The sequence below is a fragment of the Bombus flavifrons genome, chromosome 8 (assembly GCF_040668555.2).
Source record: "Bombus flavifrons isolate JBK064 chromosome 8, iyBomFlav1_principal, whole genome shotgun sequence".
NCBI classification, from domain to species: domain Eukaryota; kingdom Metazoa; phylum Arthropoda; class Insecta; order Hymenoptera; family Apidae; genus Bombus; species Bombus flavifrons.
In genome coordinates, this window is record NC_138449.1 from 1,318,724 (window position 1) to 1,339,920 (window position 21,197).

Here is a 21,197-nt window from a genome sequence, read left to right on the forward strand (position 1 = left end):
CTGTCTTTCTTATAAGAAAATCTCAGGAAGATTTAAAAAAATGACATTATAGAATACTCTCTTAACTATAGTTAGTAAGTAGAAATACGTTTAGTTCCTAATGGAGTTCTGGAATCCTCGATAAAAAACTCAACTTAAATATTGAGTATTAAAGATTAAACATTAAACTGAAATTTAAAAAATTAGCTGGAGAAATTTAACTAAACTCATAGATTATGATTACAAAGTTTGATTTAATTTAAGATTGTTGAAATTTTTAAAGACATATACACTCGAAAACCAAATTATGGTAATATTTATGAGGCACTGATAATCTTCACAGTAGCAGTTGAACACAAAATTTGTAAAAAATAGAGTTAATGATTGATCATAGATATACTATATAAAGAAGTTATCGAATGGATTAGTTTGACTGGAGTAAGAAAACAATACAGCTGGATGAATTGATTCAGTGGACAGAGCGGAAACAGAAGGGAAATGACGCAGACTGTATGAATGAAACACGACGTCCAATAACGCCAATGAATATTCAATTCCCATGAATCCCGGATTAAATTTATTTAAAACTGCATTTAATATTCATGAATATCCACGTTTCCGTTCGATCGTTGACAGTTCGTCATTGACTATCGTTTCGAACATAACTTACTTTGATATTTCTGGAATATACTAACACAATTATTGATGGCTAAGGTATTAGGTTGTCCGAAAAGTTTCTTTCCTTTCATAAGATGATAATAGTTGAACAACAATTTCTGTTTTTATTTATTTTATATTTTATTATATTTTATTATATTTTACATTATTTTATTGTATGATCCATTTCGTTCTATTTCTATTATTACTTTCGTGCATAATTCAGTAAAATAATATAAAACAAAAAACATTGTGCGTCCATTATTTCCTTATGAAACGAAAGAAACATTTCGGACAACTTAATATAAAACCTATACCACGGATATGAGAGGGAAAAAATATATGTCGGGTTAACATTAGAATTTAGGGCGCGTAACAATTTTTCGTTTGCATTAACCATCGTTTTACGAAGCAGAGATTATATTTACACTTATATACAAGACTTATATACAAATTATACTTATATACAAAGTATAATGAGTATTGAGTTTAACGAATAACAAGGTTAACGAATAATATGTTTTACGAATAATAAGTTTAACGAATAATGAGTTTAATGAGCGCTATTAACAATGTTCTTGGGTTCAAACGAATCCACGGTCAACGAGATAACTCTTTATTATGCGTAGAATAATTTTAGGCACAAAATACGATTGCTGAGGCGCTCGGTATAAACTGCTCGATGTGTCACTCTCCAAGGCGATCGCGCGAGTAATGAACTGATGGAAATTTTCCTCGCTGTACGATTGCATTTTTTTTTTTTTTTTTTGTTATATACTCGTTGGAAGCATCGAGAAAGTTCCAATCGCCGTTGCTAAACAGTTTCTGCCTGGAGTTTGATTATTAATACAACGTGTGTCCCATTATATTGACACCTCCGAGATACAATCCCATGTGGTTAGGCCCGTTCTTGAGGCCGTATGCCGCCACAACCACACTTCTAGGGAGAACCATACAACCACTCCACGCCTCCGTCAGGCAAAACGTTCATCCCGTGACCGTGGCTACGTTCAGCGACCAGTTGTCACCTCGAGCCCAATCTCGCTATCACAAATTTCGAACAATTACAATCGGATTGAATGACAACAGTTGCTTAATTACAGCTATGATAAAATCTAGGCTAAAGCATTAGAGGACTTTCCCAAAATTGCAAAGGGAAGGCTCCGGTTTTCCTTTCATCTCCGACATATATAATACATATAACATCATACACAAAAAATGTGTAATGCACGGCGAGAAACAAATGTGGAGGACTATTAAACGTGTCGGTGTATATAGTGATGAGGCGAATTGATACTTGGTGTAGTCAATGTATTTAAAACTGTTAGCCGTACAGAGTTAGTCGTCGTTCGCTAAGTGTAGTTCGATATGAGTATACAAGGTAATGTTTACGTTCCCTCGATATTAACACTAGGACTATCACACCAGTCAAATTGACTAGTTTTACCATTTTATTTTAAAATTCTTACTTCATGTTATATTTTTGTCATCAGTGATGTGACTTTCGCAACGACAACTAAAAGAATAATAAAGAGAATTTTATTTTGTTTTTTACGTATTCAAACTGAAAATAATTTTGTATCAAGGCTACTTATACCAATACCAGTCAAAATGTAAAAGGGGCCTGCAATCTGTTTATCGAGCCCCTATTAACCAGTTTCCTCGTTTCCTACAACTTGCTACACGTTTTTAAAATTTTTACCGCGTATCATTCGATATGATGACATCAGTTATGAGGAAAATTCCGGATCGATCGCTAGATCGCTAGATGCTGATACTAGAAATACCACATCAGTGAAAATAACTGGTTCTACAATTTTATAAATGTGTCAATCCTCATTTATTGATCATGGTTGCAGATGGATTAATAATACCAAAAATGTACTACAAAACATGGAATTCCTTCTTTAAGAAAGTAATAAATCAATAAATATAAAAATATTCTATTTTACGTACTTTTAAAGATCAGTCGTTTTAACTGGTTTTGGTAGAAATAGCTTCGTGTTAACTATCGGTAGCTCTAGTGTTAATTCGCTATAAGAATGCTCGATACTGATTGTCCTAACCATCGTGTTCGTTTATTTATACTGGTCGGAGAAGTACCGGAAGTTTAAATTCGACTTCGATTGACGGTTACGCGTAGCGGCTATATTACTTTGTCCGGAGCTTGTTTATTATTACCTTTCGTATATCATAACTGTGTTAACCCCTTAACCTACGATTTACGTTCGAGAATTTTGGGCCGATTTACGTTTGGTACGCTACGCCCGTAATATTTACGTTTGACCCGATCATCGTACTACGGGCTATGCCCGTAGTTGTAGGTTAAGGGGTTAATATCTTTTGATTTTCATCTCGCTTAGATAATTTTACGAATCATTCCACTTCTTGGTGATCTTTTCACTCCTTAATAAAAAAAAAAGCCGGAAGGGTGTTAATACTCCGAGGCAAAACAACAACATGAGTCATCCTCGATTCGAATCGTCCTATGATTCACGTGCCGCTACACAAAGCATAAAACATCATCACAAAGTACCCTCACAAATGCACAACAATAAATTTGCTAATTTCTATGAAACATCATGAATTGGTCGTTTTTATCACTTTGCTTTCAATATAAATTTAATTACCACCGACAAATACGGCCTCCAGTATCTACAAGAAAACTGAGAAATATTGCCACCATCTTCGAGGACGATCGTAACCCCCAGTCTACGTGCTACTGGCCAGGACGAGAGGATTCTTCGACGGGGAAAGAACAGTGTTTCTCCTCGGCCCGCGTATTGTCGGAACCTTGCCTGATGAGCCTTCCTCTAATTAAAAGAGCCTCGAATTGCGCCATTCCGCTGACGAGGCGGCTTTTAAATGCGCCGCTATCTGGAAGTGGCCGGCTCGTAGATAATGTACGAACCGCGTAGAGCTCGTGAAACTCCTTTTGTCTCGTAACAAACGGACGAACAATGATTTTAGCCGGCGGGAGGTGACATTCAGTTCAAGCTACTAGATATTTCAACTTACTTTCCCATTCTAAACGGTTGGATCTGACCGTGGAGAAATTTACGCGTGACCCTTTCCTCTTTTAAATTTATTAAAGCAATGAAATGATCGCCAAGGAACGAAATGATTCGTAAAAGTTACATAAATAGCATATTATTAAAAAGCATAAAGAAGATAATTTACTATTGTTTTATTTCATAAAAATTCGCTAAATGACTCAGCAATATAATGAATATTTCTATGACAGAGGAAATAGGTATAAATAAATCTAGTAACAAGTTCCATTTTTAAGAAATGGGTGTTTCAATCCACTTTCCCATTCTAAACGGTTATAGCTGGCGGTGGACAAATTTATGTGCGACCCTTCCGGCTCTTTTTTTTTATTAAGGAGTGAAAAGATCACCAAGAAGTGAAATGATTCGTAAAATTACATAAGCGAGATGAAAATCAAAAGATATTAAACAAATCCTTGGGGTTCCTTGAAAATATTGCGAATGAAATTAACATTAAATTGCATTAACGTGAAACTGGTTAATGAATGCCTTTAATTCTCTCTTTGCCTCGTCTATTTTCTCTTTGCATTTCTATAGACCAAGCAAACAAAAGATAAATATTTCGTGAATATTACAAAAAATCTCTGGTTACGCGAGAAAAATGCGTTCGCAGCGTAGGCTATATTTAATAGAACTTCCAGCTGGATGGATATGCAAATCCTGTCGGACCGAAAAAGTCTTCGCGGTGAGAAAATAAATTGCTGGAAAATGAACGAAGAAGCTTGTCTACGATCTGATCTCGTCATTCGTTTGATTATTAAAATTCTAAACTTGATAACGATCCTCCGGAGATATTCTAGAAATCTCGATGGAGAAATAGGACGAGACAGAGCTCAATCTGAACGAGAGAGTCGTGCGTAGAGGAATCTCCGAGTTATACAGCGAGTCTAACGGAGTTTAATATTTCACCATCTAGAGCAGATCAATTGCTGGAACTGAAAGAGAAGCGAAGGATCGGAAGCGGCATGGAACCAGCGTCATACTGAATCGCGGAATCCAATTTAAATAATACTTGCCTTTCTTCGTCCCCTTCTACCTCTTCGCGACTTCTGACGTTGTCTACCCTTGGGAAAGCATCCGTCTGGATCCTTGGTGCATTCTGTCTATTTCCCAGTTCCGTCGTGTTCGCGGCCATTCATTCTAAAGAAGCTTAAAAAATGATCCGAACGAGAGAAGGAAATTTTTCGATCGCGGCCTCCCTACGGCTTGTCTTCGCAATCCTGTCGACTCCGTTTCGCCGGATTAAATTTTCAGTGAATTCTACTCGCGTCCGTACGAGCAGATCCCCGTGAGCTTCCGCTCCGTGAATTCTCCTCCCGATATCTGCCAATATCTCGCCAAACCAACGCGGAGATCGTCTTTGCTTCGGATAAATACATCGGACGTTTGCAAGAGACTTTACTTTATTATTCGTGATAGCGGAAAGGGGATGAAGATATTTGTAGGTTTAAAGCAAGTGCAGATTGAATAGGAGGGTTGACAGGGGATTGGAAGCTCTTCTTTATATGGGAGAAGAGATTGGTGGGAATATTAAGATTTGTAGTTTGATTTTTCAGATTATTGTAACTAGACTACGGACGTTTATGCAATTTCATATTTTTATAAATTCAGTTAAAGGAATGGAATCTGAGCAAACATTTGTTCCAGCTATCAAACGTTCTTCAAATATTAGAAATGTAAGAACTTCAAATATTCTAACATACAAAGGCTACAAAAGGTATTCGCATACGCTTCTATTTTCCAATGATGTGATTATTTAACGAGTACAAAAGTTACCATAGTTTTAGAGACAGAATATATAATGAAGTGCAATATAATAGAGTGGATAAGAGGGGAGGTAGATATATAAGAAAAGAGAGCTAGACAAGGAAAAGAGTTTAGATAGATATAAGGGAGGAGGCAATAAGGTGATAACGTCATATGACTGATAGAATGTAAAAAGCGTAATAGGTAAACGAGATAATAGGTAAAACCGAAAGTTCGTCCAAAGCCGAAAAGCACGGACTAAGTAATAATAATAATAATATTTAACAAGTTCTACATTTTATTTCTACAGTATCACATTTTTTTAATCATGTGACAGTATTACTACATAATACGAAATTTAAAATACATCGACCTAATTATTTGAATGCTGCAATAAATAACAAATTCAAACAAAAATAATGGTGTGCAACTAATTTTTGCAGCTATTGTATCTTGAAAAATGAAAAAGTATTTATTATCACGACAGAGTATTTATTGTAATTTTCTAGGATGACACAAATCTCTATTTAAATATCTTTTGTTTATCTACAATTACAAAAGTCTGAAATTGCATAAACGACGATACCATATCCATTTTTCCGTTTCTTCATCCCCAAGTATTATAAAAACGTTTCCACTGACATATTTTCATCCTTCTTTCACATGTGCTGCTCGCAGATTATAGAAATCGCGCCGATTGAGAAACGGTCGTTAGATACGATGGATGCGATAGAATTCCGAGCACGATCCGACATCGATGGTTCGTATGTGCGATTATTTATCCGGTACGATCAATCCGCGAACGAGATTCCTGTGACATGATGAATCGTCGCGGCCATCTGTTTAACCGATCCATTCCGCGTGCCTTATGATAACGGGTGAACGTCGCCGATTTTTTAATGTCGTGAGTTTCCCTCGATCCATTGCGGTGTACAGGATTTTTCAATTCAAACGACGCGACGACAACTGTGTGTTGGATTCATCGTGTGTTCCGATTGTGACCTCAATTCAATCGAGACTTTCGCAGACTTGTCTGCGACTTCTGGGTACAGTGGAAACCTCGCGACACGATGGCGTTTATATTTTCGTCGCGAACGCTAAGAGAGTGATTCTGTCGCGCTCGATATTCTTCGCTAACGCGCAGCTGCATATAAATTGAAAACTTAAGGCGGGAATACGGATATTGTGGAAGATTGATCGGCCTATTTTAGGTCGAATCCCCTAGGGAAATATCGTGTAGCATGTTTTTAATTCGTTGAAAGATACCCTTCTGGGTTGATTGATTTAATCCTCAAATGAGAAGGGTTAATGGAGAACTCCGCTGTTAATACTAGAGCTTCGAGAGGACGACAGGAACTTGACACAGGATCGTAGACGTTGTATTAATGATCGATCTGAGCTGTCAGAGGTGCCTGAAAAATGTCTAATTCATTTTACTTGTGATTATTCTAGGAGCGTAAGGCGGTCACGACGTTTGACAAGTTACGGGTATATTCTATTAGGTTGTCCGAAAAGTGTCTTTCTCTTATAGACACGTCTTTTACAACGACGCATCTTTATACAAACATGAAACCTGAGGTGATATTGGATGTAGCGCGTTAAATAATCTCTCGATGTTTAGGTCAACAATATATTTGAGGTGATCGTCGGTGAAGGTGCCCACAAGAAATACTCTTGATTTTCAACAATAACGTTTATTAAACTCTTAACAATTAACAACAAATAACGATTAGTCACGATTAACAATTAACAACGGTTAACGATTAACAGCGATGAATAACAAGTACCGATTAACACTGAACTCTCAAGAGTCAATTACCCGTTTCTCTAATTGTATTTGCTTCCCTTAACCTTTCGCACCTCGCAGCTCGGAGCGGAATGAACCAAACAGATTATTTCCTTTGTTGCCCCTTGATATCCCCACTACGCGTGCGTTTATTAGAAGTCCGCAACGGTTGCCGCGTATGCATTCTTCCGTATATTCGGCGAAAGGACCGTAGGGATATCGTTGGTACATTAGGCCTGTCGGCCTTACGCTTTGAAGGTATAGCGCTTTGTGTCGCGAAGCCGTTAGAAATTTCCGTGGTCGAGTGCCGTCACATATTTATTGACAAGTGTCTTCTTTTGTTCGCGTTGCGTATCGCTCTCGACTTCGCTAGTCAATCTCACTGCCCGGTTACAACTTGACTTTATCGCTTCCTGATTCGAACCTAACTGTCGATCGGATTCGATTTGTAGCGACACATGAGTTAAAGGACAATTCAAATCATGTTGCTGTTTGACCGCGGAGTATCAAGATCGTTAGGATACACGTAATGTAAGAATAAATAAACTCCAGGAAAGACAATGTCGCCGCTACGTGCAACCGTCGAACTGAGACGAATTTGAATTTTCCGACTCTCCCCCGACCAGTATAAATCAGCGGACGCGATCGCAAGGAAATCAGTTACGGTCAGTTGTCGATCGGTTATCAATCAGTTATCAACGAATTATCAGCGATCTAATTAACGAGACATTAACGATCTTATTTTACGACTTATACACTACACTAGCATCTCAGCGAATATTGTCTGTACATTAATACGTTTGTCACCCTTATCTATGTGACGGGTATACTTCCGTGGGTCCCGTCACCCAAGTATGGAGATGACGCTCTTCTTCTTCGAGTTCATTAAATACAAGATATACAACATAAAAATATTAAAAAACATATTATACCATACTTTTTACTAATTTATATTCTGGATAAAATATTACATTATGCTATATCGTATGGTATTTATTAAAACATTCCAAACACATTTGGGGTGATTTTGGACACTTCGAACAATAGTTGTAGACTTCGTCATCACTACTCTCCTCACCTTCAAATATGTTTTCACGCTGTTTACTGAACATTTTGAGAATGCAAACATTACTGATATACGTCTCACAAGTATGTTTCTCGACTAAATAAAAGATCTGATATATCTGTCATGAGATCCCTCGGAATACTCTAGCTGGAAAGCTTATCGCTTTCTCCATTTCAGAACTAAATAATCTTTTCTTCACAATGAATCGAAGGCGATAAACAATGAATTCCCGCTTGTCGCTCTATCTACGTTCTACGTACCGGCGGTCGAATTTGGGCCCCGCAGGAAACTTAGTCGAATCACGCTGTGTGACGAACGTGTTAGTTTATTTAATTATTTTTAAATATATTCGACGGTTTCAATAACGAGCAATCTCGTCCAATAAATCTCACGGCCAAAACACGTTGGTCCTCTACAGATTCTTTTCTTTCTGTCGCCCCTCAATATCCCCACTATCCACGCGTTTGTTAGGCGTTGCCACGCTACACCTTCTTCTCGAATATTCGGCGGAAGGACCGTTGGGATATTGATGGCTCATTAGGCACTTCACTTTGGCAATATACATTGTTGCCAAGTGCCGATACAAACCTAATCTATTGAACGTTATGATCTTTATTTTGATAGAACAAAATGGATCATACTTAATTCGATAAAATAATATAAAACGGAAAATGTTGTGCGTCCATTAATTCCTTGCAGAACAAAAGAAACTTTTCGGACGACCTATTACTTACGTGCTTGTTACGAAACCTCGCATGGAGTCATGATTTTTAATTGTTTTGCAAGGTATTAGTTTTTTCTGTTATTACTATAATTCTGTGTCCTTATTGCATATGTGTATTGTTATATCTTTTGTATTTGTTTGAATCCTGCCCTTGTAGAGTTTCTTGGTGATCATTCGCAGTGTAGGAAGCGTAGTTGGAGCTAGGTGAAAAGAGAATTCGCGTTTCGTCCCGGGACTACCGGTGGACTCGTCAGTAAGGTTATGCCCGGTAGGCCCTGCTTTAGACGTAGAGGGAGTCTCGCTAGGTGCGGTATTTGTATCGTGACATTGTATATTCGACCGCTAGCGAGATAGACAGACTCGTCGTCGTAGTAGCCCTCTGGTGTTGGCGGTTGGTACCCGCGGATCGCCCGGGGGGTGTTGTGCCGCGTTGATGCCTCGACCTGTCGGTGTCCTGTTGATACCGATCCGCCACAGCAGCATTCGAATTACGACGAGAATTAGCTCTTTCTAATAATTTTGTTCTAAGTGCATCTGGGCTAGGCAATTGGTCCCGCGATTTGATAGCACATCAAAGTTTTCATATGTATTCGGGACACTGTATAATAATAGGATTGACAGTGAATCATCAGCGATTTCAATATCCATTTTCTTTAGTTTATCCACGTGGCTGAAAAAATTGTTTAAGTGATCAGACATATTTTCACTATCGGACATTTTCGCGAATAATAATTGCTTCAGAAGCGTAGCTTTTCTCGCAGGTCCTTTGGATTCGTATACCTCCTTTAATTTATTCCATATTTCGTGTGAAGTTTTGCAATGCTTCACATGACAGCTCGCTCGAACTCATGGCAAGAATAATATCGGCTTGGGCTTTACCATCCCTTTTATTCCATAAAGAGGCTTCATCCGCTGCTTGGGGTTTACTTATTGTACCATTCGCATATTCCCATAAATCATCTTTAATGAGTATTGCCTTCATTTGCATTTTCCACGTGTCGTAATTTTCTCTATTGGGTTTTTCGATATTTGAACTCACGCCACTCGACATTTTGTTATATTTTATATTATTTTGATAACTATATTATCACGTGAGCAATTATTACGTATTCGATAAAACGCCCTTATAGTATTCAACACTGAATCACCGATCACGCGCCTTTTTTTTTGTTTTTTAGGTTATCTTCTGCGCTCCTTAATATTCTTACTTTATGATATTTTCAATAAAAATAATAACTAATTATTGAACCTGGGCCCATAACCTGTTGTTATATCTATATTTAGAGGAAGGATCGCGTTAGTTATTACTTTATTATTCGGATGAAAAACACCACACTTCTCGGAGCCGAAAAACCTTTATTCCACACACTTGGAAGGGACACGAACGAATGAACGAAAAGGAAGTCTTAAACTATCGATCTGGTCTATCGACCGTGTCTAGTAATATCTTCTAGTTACTCCTTTTTGTAACTAGCCGTCAGCATATAGATGGCGAACGAGAACTCACGTTGTCATTTTCAACATGTATTTCGTCAAATCATATTATTTATAGCATTACTGTATTATAAGGATTAATTTGATATATAATAATTTAATAGCATATTTTATTTAATAATATAAATATTCTTTAAAAAGGTTCATTTTTGTTAAGTTTTTAACGTTCTCCGCTAGATCTTAGACTATGGTAATAAAAGAAAGATTCAGATTCCTCTCAGAGACAAGTGCTTCGTAAGTAATGTACAACATCAGATTCACATGTCGAGGCTTCATTTTTTATAACACCACTTTTTACAATAAGAAAGTCCCATATAACTTTAACTACAAGGATCTTTCTCATTTCAATCATCGAAACTTTTATTCGAGATACAAATTTTATTCGAGATACAAATCATGAATATTCTGCCCTTTAAAATTCACAAGAATACATTATAAAAATGTTTTATTATTGTCCCCTACAATCTATTCTTGCTATCATTATATGTATAATAAATAACTTTTTGGTAAGCTTCAAAATAGCCTTCGCTTTTCTTGAACAACTCGCTTAAATTGTTCCAATTTATTTTTTGCTCCGACAGACAAAATTATGCAGCAATCTGGTATTTTTTATTGCGAACCACCTGATCGTTTTCGAGAACGAGAACTCAAAGAATTCCCAGGAGAACCGAGGATTTGTTTTTCGTCGAACGTTCGGCAAAAAGATTGCAGTTGGCCATTGAGTTATTACGAGGAACGTGACAAGAGATTCAGATAGCCTGGCTGATTTCTTGTCGTCCTTCCATTTGCAACCGAATTTCGAATCTGACTGTTCGTTTTGTTGATACATCACGAGACGTCTTATCTTTTTCTCGTTCAAGGGACTAGAACATTGGTCATTCGCCGAGAAGAATTGTTGAATTATACGAAATCCGTGCCGGAAAGAGCAGGAGCGTCGCAAGAAGCGAAAAGTTTCCCTTCTCTTCGTTCATCTGGCCACCCTTAAGTTCTATCGTATATATCGTTACGCTTCCTCGTAACTATTGTCGTCGATAAAGTCGAAACTGTCGTTTCGTGTGCTGGAAACTGTCCCGACTTGGCCAACGATGTCTCGCTGAAATTGTTCCCTGATGGCGAATGTTACGAGACTGTTTCAAGTGTGTCGAGTCATGATCCTTCGTGACACAAGAGACTGCTATCGTGGGAACAGCTTGAGATTATTTTGATTGGATCTAATCACGAGAAATATATTGGCTTTATACGCGATTTCACCGATAAGATAGATTTGTTTAAATATTGACTTAATGTAAACACTATCGACCTGTTACATCCAGTGACTTTCTACATAAACCAGACTTTATCCCTCGAGCAAGATGGTCACCAGATGTCTAAATCCCCTTATTTGGGACCCTCGATAATCTTAAAGACCCATAATAAATTTTAGCATTTTTTATAGTTAATGTCCTTAAGACCACGTAAGTATCTTTTAGGTTGAAATACTCCTTAGAGTTATTGTCCATTCCGGGAAAACACGGGAAAGCGAATCTTCCCATGTACAATGCCATTCACGAGCGTCCTTTGATCGGGGTCGCCCAACACCCTTCCTTACTACCAGCCTTTTTCTAATCCAATTAACAGCAATGACCGCTGCCCTCACTTTCCTAACCAAAATTGTCATCAACGAATCCACTTGCCTCGTGCCTTTAGTTTTCCTCCTCGACAGCACCATCACCGAACTTCACTGATTTTCCGTCCTTTGATCAGTCAACAACTTAACTTGCTATTTACACTTCGCTGAGAACACGTCTACACGCACCACGCGTAGATACTTAAGTCTTCGAAGTTTTCTTTCTTTTTTATTTGGTAGACTTTTTACAATCAATTCTCATTGAGAATTATAAGTAAATTATTTTGACGTGGTAATTTGGATTATAAGAGTTTATAGTATGTTTGATTCTACTTGAATCTAGTGCTTAAATCTGCAGGGTATTGTCCTTTTAGTCTGCGGGTCTGATCCGTCGTGCCAAGTAATTCCGTAACGAACTTATATTATATCTGTTACTGAATACTGCTGTTGGAATAAAGTGCATATTTTAACCTGTTAACTCAGTGTTATCATCATTTTAACTACCCCTATTATCTTAACCGATATAGGGGTTCGACTGATTCGTCGAACACGACCAGTTTATCAGGATTAAAATTAATTATTAAACGGCAGATATTTATGCAAATTCATATTGCTATGAGCATAATTAAAAAGGTAGAACATAGGTGGAGAATTGTTTTACCTACTAAATATTATAACTGTTATACTTATATACTGTAGTATCGTGGACGAAAGGCCTAAGAGATATCGGACGAAATATAAACAATGTCGCGAGAAAACAGAAGTGTCGACAGGCCCAACAATGTATCGTCGGTCCTTCATTCGAAAAGTTTCGCGGAAAAGACCTGCGTGACCTTGGCCACGAGCGGTTGCGGAATATGTGCGTGGTGGGGCTAAGACAAAAGACGTGGGGCTGAGACAAAAGACAAGGGGTTGCTATGGGACATAAACGAACTAACAGTCATTGTGAGTTGAAAAGCCATAGAGTGTGAATTGCGTTGTCGAGATAGTGTTGTCCGCGTGAGAGAGAGCGTTGGATCCGTGGTGACGAGAGTTGTAAGTTAACCATCTAGTTGTATAAATTATAGTACGTTATTTTATATAGTTCACGTTAAACAACCATCATTTCCTGTTTAATCAACACCTATTTAATCTATTTATTGTAAATAAATTAATTGTAGAAAAGATTCTACAATACATTACATTTTCAAGTTTCCTATAAATGCATAGAAATTTGTAATCTTTAATTATACAATCTTTTCTTCAATTTATTAATTAACATTCTTGGAAAAGATAGGAAGGTGCATTTATTTTATCGATTGATCTTGGCGCGCAAGCTTCGAGGTCGATAATTTTTGTACATAAATAATTTAAAATTAATCTTAGTTTATCTACGAAGAGCTCACATTAAGAACGAGGTAAATCCATTTTTGTCAATTTTTTGATTTCGCTCTTGGATTATAAAATGTAAGGAGCTTCTCTTGCAAAACCTATTAACATATAACGTAGGATAAAAAGATTAGTTCGAACGAGATACACGTATTTCGTCAAAATACATGCTCGTTCGCGTGTGAGTGGATAGATCCTAGGAAGTAGCAAGGAATTTGCATGGCGATCGACCTGGGAATCGAAGTCGAGACGGTTGCGCTGAATCTTAATCGCGGCCTGGAAAGTGAGACGTGTTCTACACTCAAGCACTAAGATTCATACGATACTGTAAATAGAGTAGAAAACAAATACTTTGTTTAATATATTTAATTTTGATTCAACTTTCCATTTATTTCGAATGTCAGATTATGTACCTGGAGCTTACAATCTTATCAAAAAAAAATTTTTTTTTTTATTTAATTTTTTTCATTCACAATTTGTCCAATTTGGACATTTGGTCGAATTTTTTAACTGTTTGATTATCATGTGGATGGCTACCCCCAGCGGGATACCATCTTCGTGTTTGTTAGCTTGTGTCCTTTGTGAGGTCTGCTGGGTGTTTCCTTTTCAGTCTTCTTTCCATGTTTGTGGTGTTGATCGTTTCCGCAGCTAGCCGATTTGGATGTGTTCCTATTCTTTCTTTGTATTTTTCTGCGTATCTGCTAATTTCCTGTTTGACCGTTGGTATTCCCAGCTTGTATTGTCTCTATTTTGTTTACATGGCTCATTACTGCTGTCCCCCATAGTGGTATTCGGTACGTCCAGATTGGTTTTATGATTCATCAAAACATGTATGTAATTTAAAACCTACACTAAATGTAGTTAAATTTCACCAAGACGATTGACATTTCTCTATGTTTCCTTGTTAAAATATAATTTTTTAACATTTTTTATTCTTAAATGTGAGAAAACTACATAACAGTTTTCTTAAATATGAGAAATATTTTAACAAGGAAACATAGAAAAATGTCAATCGTCTTGACGAAATTTATTTATGATGTAGTTCTCATAAATATATTTGACACGTATCTGTTTTTATTGGCACTCGTTCACGTTAAAGGGGTGAAAAGCTACCCCCAAAACCGGGACTGCAAAATCTATTTCGCTGAATATCTTGAAAACTAGTATAGATAGAAAGATAGTGTAAATTGATGAAATTAATACTGATCAGTGACGAATTATATGATGTAAATTCTTTTGTGAAAGAATCCATTTGTTTAAATAATATATTGAAAAATAACAAATTTCTGATAGCTTCTCCATGTAAATGTTAACAAATTTTTTTGCATGTTTGTTTATAGATACTACGCCTACATGCACAAAATACAAATAAAGTAGGATCTTGACTTTTGCGTTGCAAAGAATTTATTATATTTCAAACTTTCTCGCTCGATGTGCACAAAAGAGTACTTGAGTTGTTTCTTATTTGTAAATACGTGACAGCTTTTAGAAGAGCTGATTTTATTGTCAGGCACTGATTCTTGTTTTTAAGCAAACACTAAAGAAACAATTGATGTTAACTATTCAATACAATTTTCACATTAGTGGTATATCTCGAAGAAGTCTGCATCGGCAATTACGCACAATTATACAATTCAACCTATAATGTCAGCAGATGGCAAATTTTTTTCTCCTCTATCCGTAATATAATATATAATATTGAAAGAAGCGAGCGGACAGTTAGGATAGTGTATACAGTAAACAATATTCAAAGCCCCATCAAACAATATTCAAAGCCAACGTCATCATTGCTACATCTTTTTTCTTTCTGTTTTTCTTTTTTATTATTTAATTTGTACTTTACAATTTGTCCAGCTAGACATTTGGTAAATTTTTCTAGCTTAATTGCTAAATAACATGCGGATGTTGAGTGTATAACATGTGGGAGTTTGACTATTTTATTTCTTTAATAAGGTCAGTGGGGTGTTTTCTTTTTAGTCCTCTTTCTATGAGAGTTTTGCTCGCCTCAGCAGTCAGCTGGTTTGGATGTGTTGCCATTCTTTCCTTGTATTTTTCTGCGTACTTGCCGATTTCTTCTTTGACATTGGTATTTTTAAGTCTTTGCGTATATCCTCGTTTCAGAACCTGTGTGTTCCTGTGTCAAAAAAATTGAGTAAAGAATTTTCAAGGACATAGTTTAGAAATATGTTTCTTCTTAAAACGTCAGAGTTGTCTTCAGTTCAGTGTAATCTTCTTATTCGATTCATGAAGCGTACGCAACGAAGAATTCATGAAGAGTAGAATTCTGAAAAGAAAAACATTCAAATTTTCAAAAATACCAAAGGAGTATAACAGATTTAGACAATCATTAAATATCTATGGATTCCATATTTGGAAAAATTCCGTAAGGAAGTTTTCATTTTAAATCCCGATATCAATTTATAGCATCGGAATAATATTTTTCATCATTGATACATAATCAACATAAAATTGATAAATATTGATAAACATTGATAAAAAATTTGATTACGTAGACAATAGGTCAGAGGAATGTGAAAAACACGTGAAACTTTTGTTTTACATATTGGCGATTCGAGATAACAAACTGTTTCGATTGTGATAACTTACAATAGTTGTCCTATCGATAAAATGTTCGTTGTATAAAATATATTTATGCTTTAATCACTTTCTCGCGGAAAGCCTTTATTGGAAAAATATATTGAATGATTGACATTAATTGCTTTGTAACACTTTTCTGTAACGTTTTTTAAAATATTGAAAGTAGCACATTTGCTATTCTTAATATATTATTTAAACAAACAGATTTTTTTCTACATCTACATCATTTAATTCATCGTTCAAAATCACTAATTTCATCAATTTACACAATCATTCTGTGTGTAGTAATTTTCCGGGATGTTTGAGGATGGTTTTCACTTCTTTAACATGGACGATTGACGATATAAAAAGGTACGTGTCGAATATTTTTATGGGAACTATGAATTTCATGAAGATCAGCGATTGATACTTTGATATGTTCCCTTGTAAGGCTTCTGAGCCGAAGCGTATATTGAGAATATCATAATATCATAATTTTCCCGTTTACTATAATTAAGTTTATATTACATTTTACATTTACTTATACCATGTATATTACCAATTACGTTCTATCGAAAATATTTCATAACAACTTACCGACTCACTTGCCAAACATAATCTAAATGGAAGAACCCAGCAGTAGCACAGTACTAAGCGTGATACTGTTTCGAGGCATTTGTTCTGCCGGTCACGAACGCGTCTCGTCGTCGATTCTCGTCGGAGAGCGATACATCAAAGTTGCAATCCTTGTCCTTTTCTCGCCTCTAATTCGTATGGACAGTCACGTTTCGATACGAGCTATCTGTATCGCATTTGTCACCCAGGGGTGTTGGTTTCTCGAAGAGAAGGTAGTGTCGACCCCTGATAATTCCTCAACTTCCGGTTACGGACGTCTCGCAAAGTCAGACCTCCTGCCTCTGACAGGATATTGAAAGAATCCTCTTTTACAAAAAGGAAAGTCATCGATCGAGTGTCGTTTTTTTTAATAACTGATTTCCTTAGCCATCGTCAGACATCTCGTTAATGGGACCAGCTCTCTGTGCTGGATTTCGCGGGTTGCTTTAATTATACGATGTAAATTAGTCGGTCCAGGTCACGAACGAGTCCCCATTTTACGACTGTTAATTATGAATACATTTCGCTGGTGGATGTAACTCAACGCTAACCCGCGTAATCGTACTCTTAGCCCGAGCCTCTTTGAAAGTTTAATCCCGCGGTTGGAAATGGAAAAAACGTGGTTTTATCACTGCTGGCAATAATTGACGTAGCCTCGAGCACTCGGTGCCGTAAGCTGTTTGCCTTTAATATCTCCAGAGAAAATGAAATTTTCTTCCCTGTGCAAGATTGTATATGTTGCGGTAACTATTATTGAGGGATATAGGGAATGAGGAATATTCTAGTGGGTGTATTTCTCGGTTGCAGCACCGGAATTGACAATAACCGACGATTCCGGCCGAGTGGTGTCCAAGGAGAGGCACCTGAAGGCGGGAAGCGTTCTCAAACTCAGATGCGAGGCCAGAGATGTTATCGAGTCTCTGAAGGAGTCTGTCATTTGGACCAGGGGAGATGAAACACTTACCGAAGACGTTAGGTAAATGCTACTATCTTTAGTTTGTAATTATGCAATAAGAAAGAACAGAAAGTTACATGTTATGTATCTCAATTAAACATCTACTTAATTTATTTTCATTTTCAATTTTTGTATACCTGCAAATATATATTCATAATTTTTCTGTTTATCATTTAACACGTACTGCTATATAATAGCATTTATTATTACATCATAATATTATATATATATTATTATAATACATACTATCATATAATATACATAAACAGTTTGTAATTATGCAATAAGAAAGAAGAGAAAGTTACATGTTATGTATCTCAATTAAACATCTACTTAATTTATATTCATTTTCAATATTTATATACCTGCAAATATATATTCATAATTTTTCTGTTTATCATTTAACACGTACTGCTATATAATAGCATTTATTATTACATTATAATATTATATATATATTATTATATTACATACTATCATATTATATATATAATCAGTTTGTAATTATGCAATAAGAAAGAAGAGAAAGTTACATGTTATCTCAATTAAACATCTACTTCATTTATATTCATTTTAAATTTTTATATACCTGCAGATATTTATTCATAATTTTTCTGTTTATCATTTAACACGTACTGCTATATAATAGCATTTATTATTATATCATAATATTATATAATTGTAGTATCGTGGACAGATTTCCTAAGAAATATCGGATGAACTATAAACAATGTTACGAGAAAGTCTAAATGCCGACAGGCCGGAAGAATCGGGAAACTCCATGGGCCAAGTGGCCCATCAGTGTATCGTTGGTCCTTCAGTCGAATAGTTACGCGAAAAAAGACGTACGTGATCGCGATCGTGATCGCGGACGGTTACGCAATACGTATGTGACGGGGGTATGAGAAGAGACAAAAGAAAGCTTAAGGGAGAAAGACGAATTAATCGGGAATCGTTAAAACTGAGAGTCGTGTTGTGAGGAGTCGTTAATTGAGAGTCGAGTTGTGAGGAGTCGTTAATTAAGAGTCGAGTTGTGAGGAGCTAGTTGCGAGTCAAGAGTTTTGAGTTCAGAGAGTTGAGCCGAGAGAAAGTTGTCGGGTTGCTATGAGTTGTAAACTATTAGTTGTGAGTTGTAAATTATTAATTTAGTTGTCTTAGTTATATTACATTACTGTATTTAGTTTGCGTCGAATAACCATCGTTTTCTGTTTAACCCACTGCAAATAGATTCATGTATCAATAAATTTATCATACAGGACAGAAATCATTGGAAATCCTAATTTCTAATATTTCTGAATAAATAATCCTATAGAATATATATATGTATAAATAATGTGTGCCTATGCAATCGATTCATACAAGTATTTTAATATTCAAAAATTTATAGAAGATTATTTAAAAATGAAATAAGACTTATATGTAATTGAAAAATCGAAGTGATAATTTATATGAATGCAAAAGAAAGCAATGTCCACGTGAAATATAGTGAATAAAATTATAAATGCTAGAATAATTTATTTTAGCTTTTGAAAAAATCGGAAAGACACAAATAAATATACAAATAAATAAAGTCAACCAGTGCGATACATATTTTTAGCGTTTATTCTATACTGTAAACCTACAAAAGCAATAAACGCGGGAAACCCACAGCATTCAAGTGATATAAATTGCAAAATTAGTAGAAATACGTTTTTTATTTTCGTCATATATCGTCACTGTTTTTGATATTTATATCCATTATTTGCATTTCAACTGCTCGATTTTATGAGGAGATTATGATGAAAGTTTACTTTATACTTGTAAATATGGAAATTAAATATATTTCCTGTTATAATATTTAAATGACAAGTTCAAAATTTTCTAACTTATGAAACTTAAACCGCGAAAAATTTTTACTTAAATCTTTCCTTACTATTTATGGTTAATTAAATTATCCATAGGACTGTTTGAAAGCACAGATATAAAAACACTTCAACAGCCATTTAAGACCCATCTTTTTATAAAACAAGTTGTCTTTCATCACTTTCATCAATCACTATTGTTCCATTTGGACTCTTTACCTTTGACTGTAATAAGGATATATGTATAGCGTTTAGAGCACCACCTAAACCGGAATTGAGTTACGTTCGAATATCTGGTTTTCAGTGAAAACAGGACGACGGAAATCTTAGCTGGGAAGGAGATCCTTGTGATAGTTAGCACGCTGATCGTGGAGAGGGCCAGTCCAAGGCATGCCGGAAATTACAGCTGCGTTGTACCCGGGAAGGCCAAGACAACCGTTGCAGTACATGTGCTTAACGGTGAGTAATTTAGCTTTTACTCTTTTTGGAAAATAATCTATAAACTGAAGAACTTTAAAATACTATAATTATTGTTCTTCTTCGAGCTTCTTGTGATCCTCGAAAATATTGAGAAGGCTTAGGTGACTTTTTTATACCTTAGGGAAAATAGCTGAGTGGTACTTTTAAATTGGTATTTCTTCTTTTTCATTGAAGTATAATATTGAATGTAATATTTTCTGGAACAGGAATTATATTTTAAGCGATAGTTTTCAGTCATTAAAAATGAACTTTAAACTTTAAAATTTTAAAACACAAAATTATTTAACGGTATTTTTAAGTGGCAGACAAAATGGTGTTCAATCTTCAATTTTATTTCGTTGAAATATAATGATAACGTAATAACTCTTCTACGAGGAATTGTGTCTTATGCAACGTTTATCAGCGATCTAAAATATTTTGACACACGAAGTAGCATAGAAGTATTTTTAACTATTGAACGAAATGATGTTATTCAATCTTCAATTTTGTTTCACTGATGTATGGCATTTAATATAATATCTTTAAGGATAGGAATTTAGTATGCTCTAAATTTGAATCATACAAAATCGGAAGCTACTTATGAAACTTTAAGTTGCAAGATTATTTGATAATGTTTTGAATTATTGGGCAAAGTAATTATTTTCCAATCATCAATATAGAAATCTTTCATTTTTATATAAGTACCTTTTGTTTTAAAATATTATTATATTAATACGTCATATATGTATTATTAAATTTATTACATTCACTAGCCAATATGTCATCAAATTCTTTTTATTAACATATTGGTCGTAAATATCAAAAAGCACTTCATAACCAAGAAAAAAGTTCTTTTCTCGCAAAATTAGATGAAATAAACGAGCCATCGTCCACAATTTCAACCACGTAGCGACATATTCCGGAAAGAACTAGGTACTCAGATAAAAGACCTTTCTTTATCCGATAATGCGCTTACCAGATGTACCGAAAACTCGTGAAACCAACGTAAAAATCCGGGAAATAGTGCGAGAACGTTCTGGCAACATTATCCTTTTGAGAAGTCGAGTCGTTCAGGCGAGTTGTCGTGGATCGCGGTCGATTGAACCTACTTCAGGATGTCTAATCGCGCGTGTGCCTCCGATCTTGAGACAAGATAAAAGGTCGATCGTTCTGTATTCACACTTGAAACGTGAAATTCGACCAAAATTTGTCTAGATAATATCACTAGAAGCTCGTAAATGTACGAAGAAATTGTCTAATCTCAGCAACAATCT

At 35.7% G+C, this 21,197-nt stretch overlaps 1 protein-coding gene across 6 annotated transcripts in view; it reads left to right on the plus strand.

Moving 5' to 3' along the window:
• Nucleotides 1–19,955, plus strand: part of LOC138182436 (uncharacterized) — a 340,068-nt gene extending 320,113 nt beyond the window's left edge. For all 6 annotated transcript variants that reach the window (XM_069118274.1, XM_069118275.1, XM_069118278.1 and 3 more), the window contains 2 exons: nucleotides 17,476–17,644; nucleotides 19,769–19,955. In XM_069118274.1, the coding sequence (XP_068974375.1) occupies nucleotides 17,476–17,644; nucleotides 19,769–19,931 (332 nt within the window). In that variant the 3' untranslated portion in view covers nucleotides 19,932–19,955. The remainder of the gene's footprint in view (nucleotides 1–17,475; nucleotides 17,645–19,768) is intronic.
• Nucleotides 19,956–21,197: the final 1,242 nt, after the last annotated feature.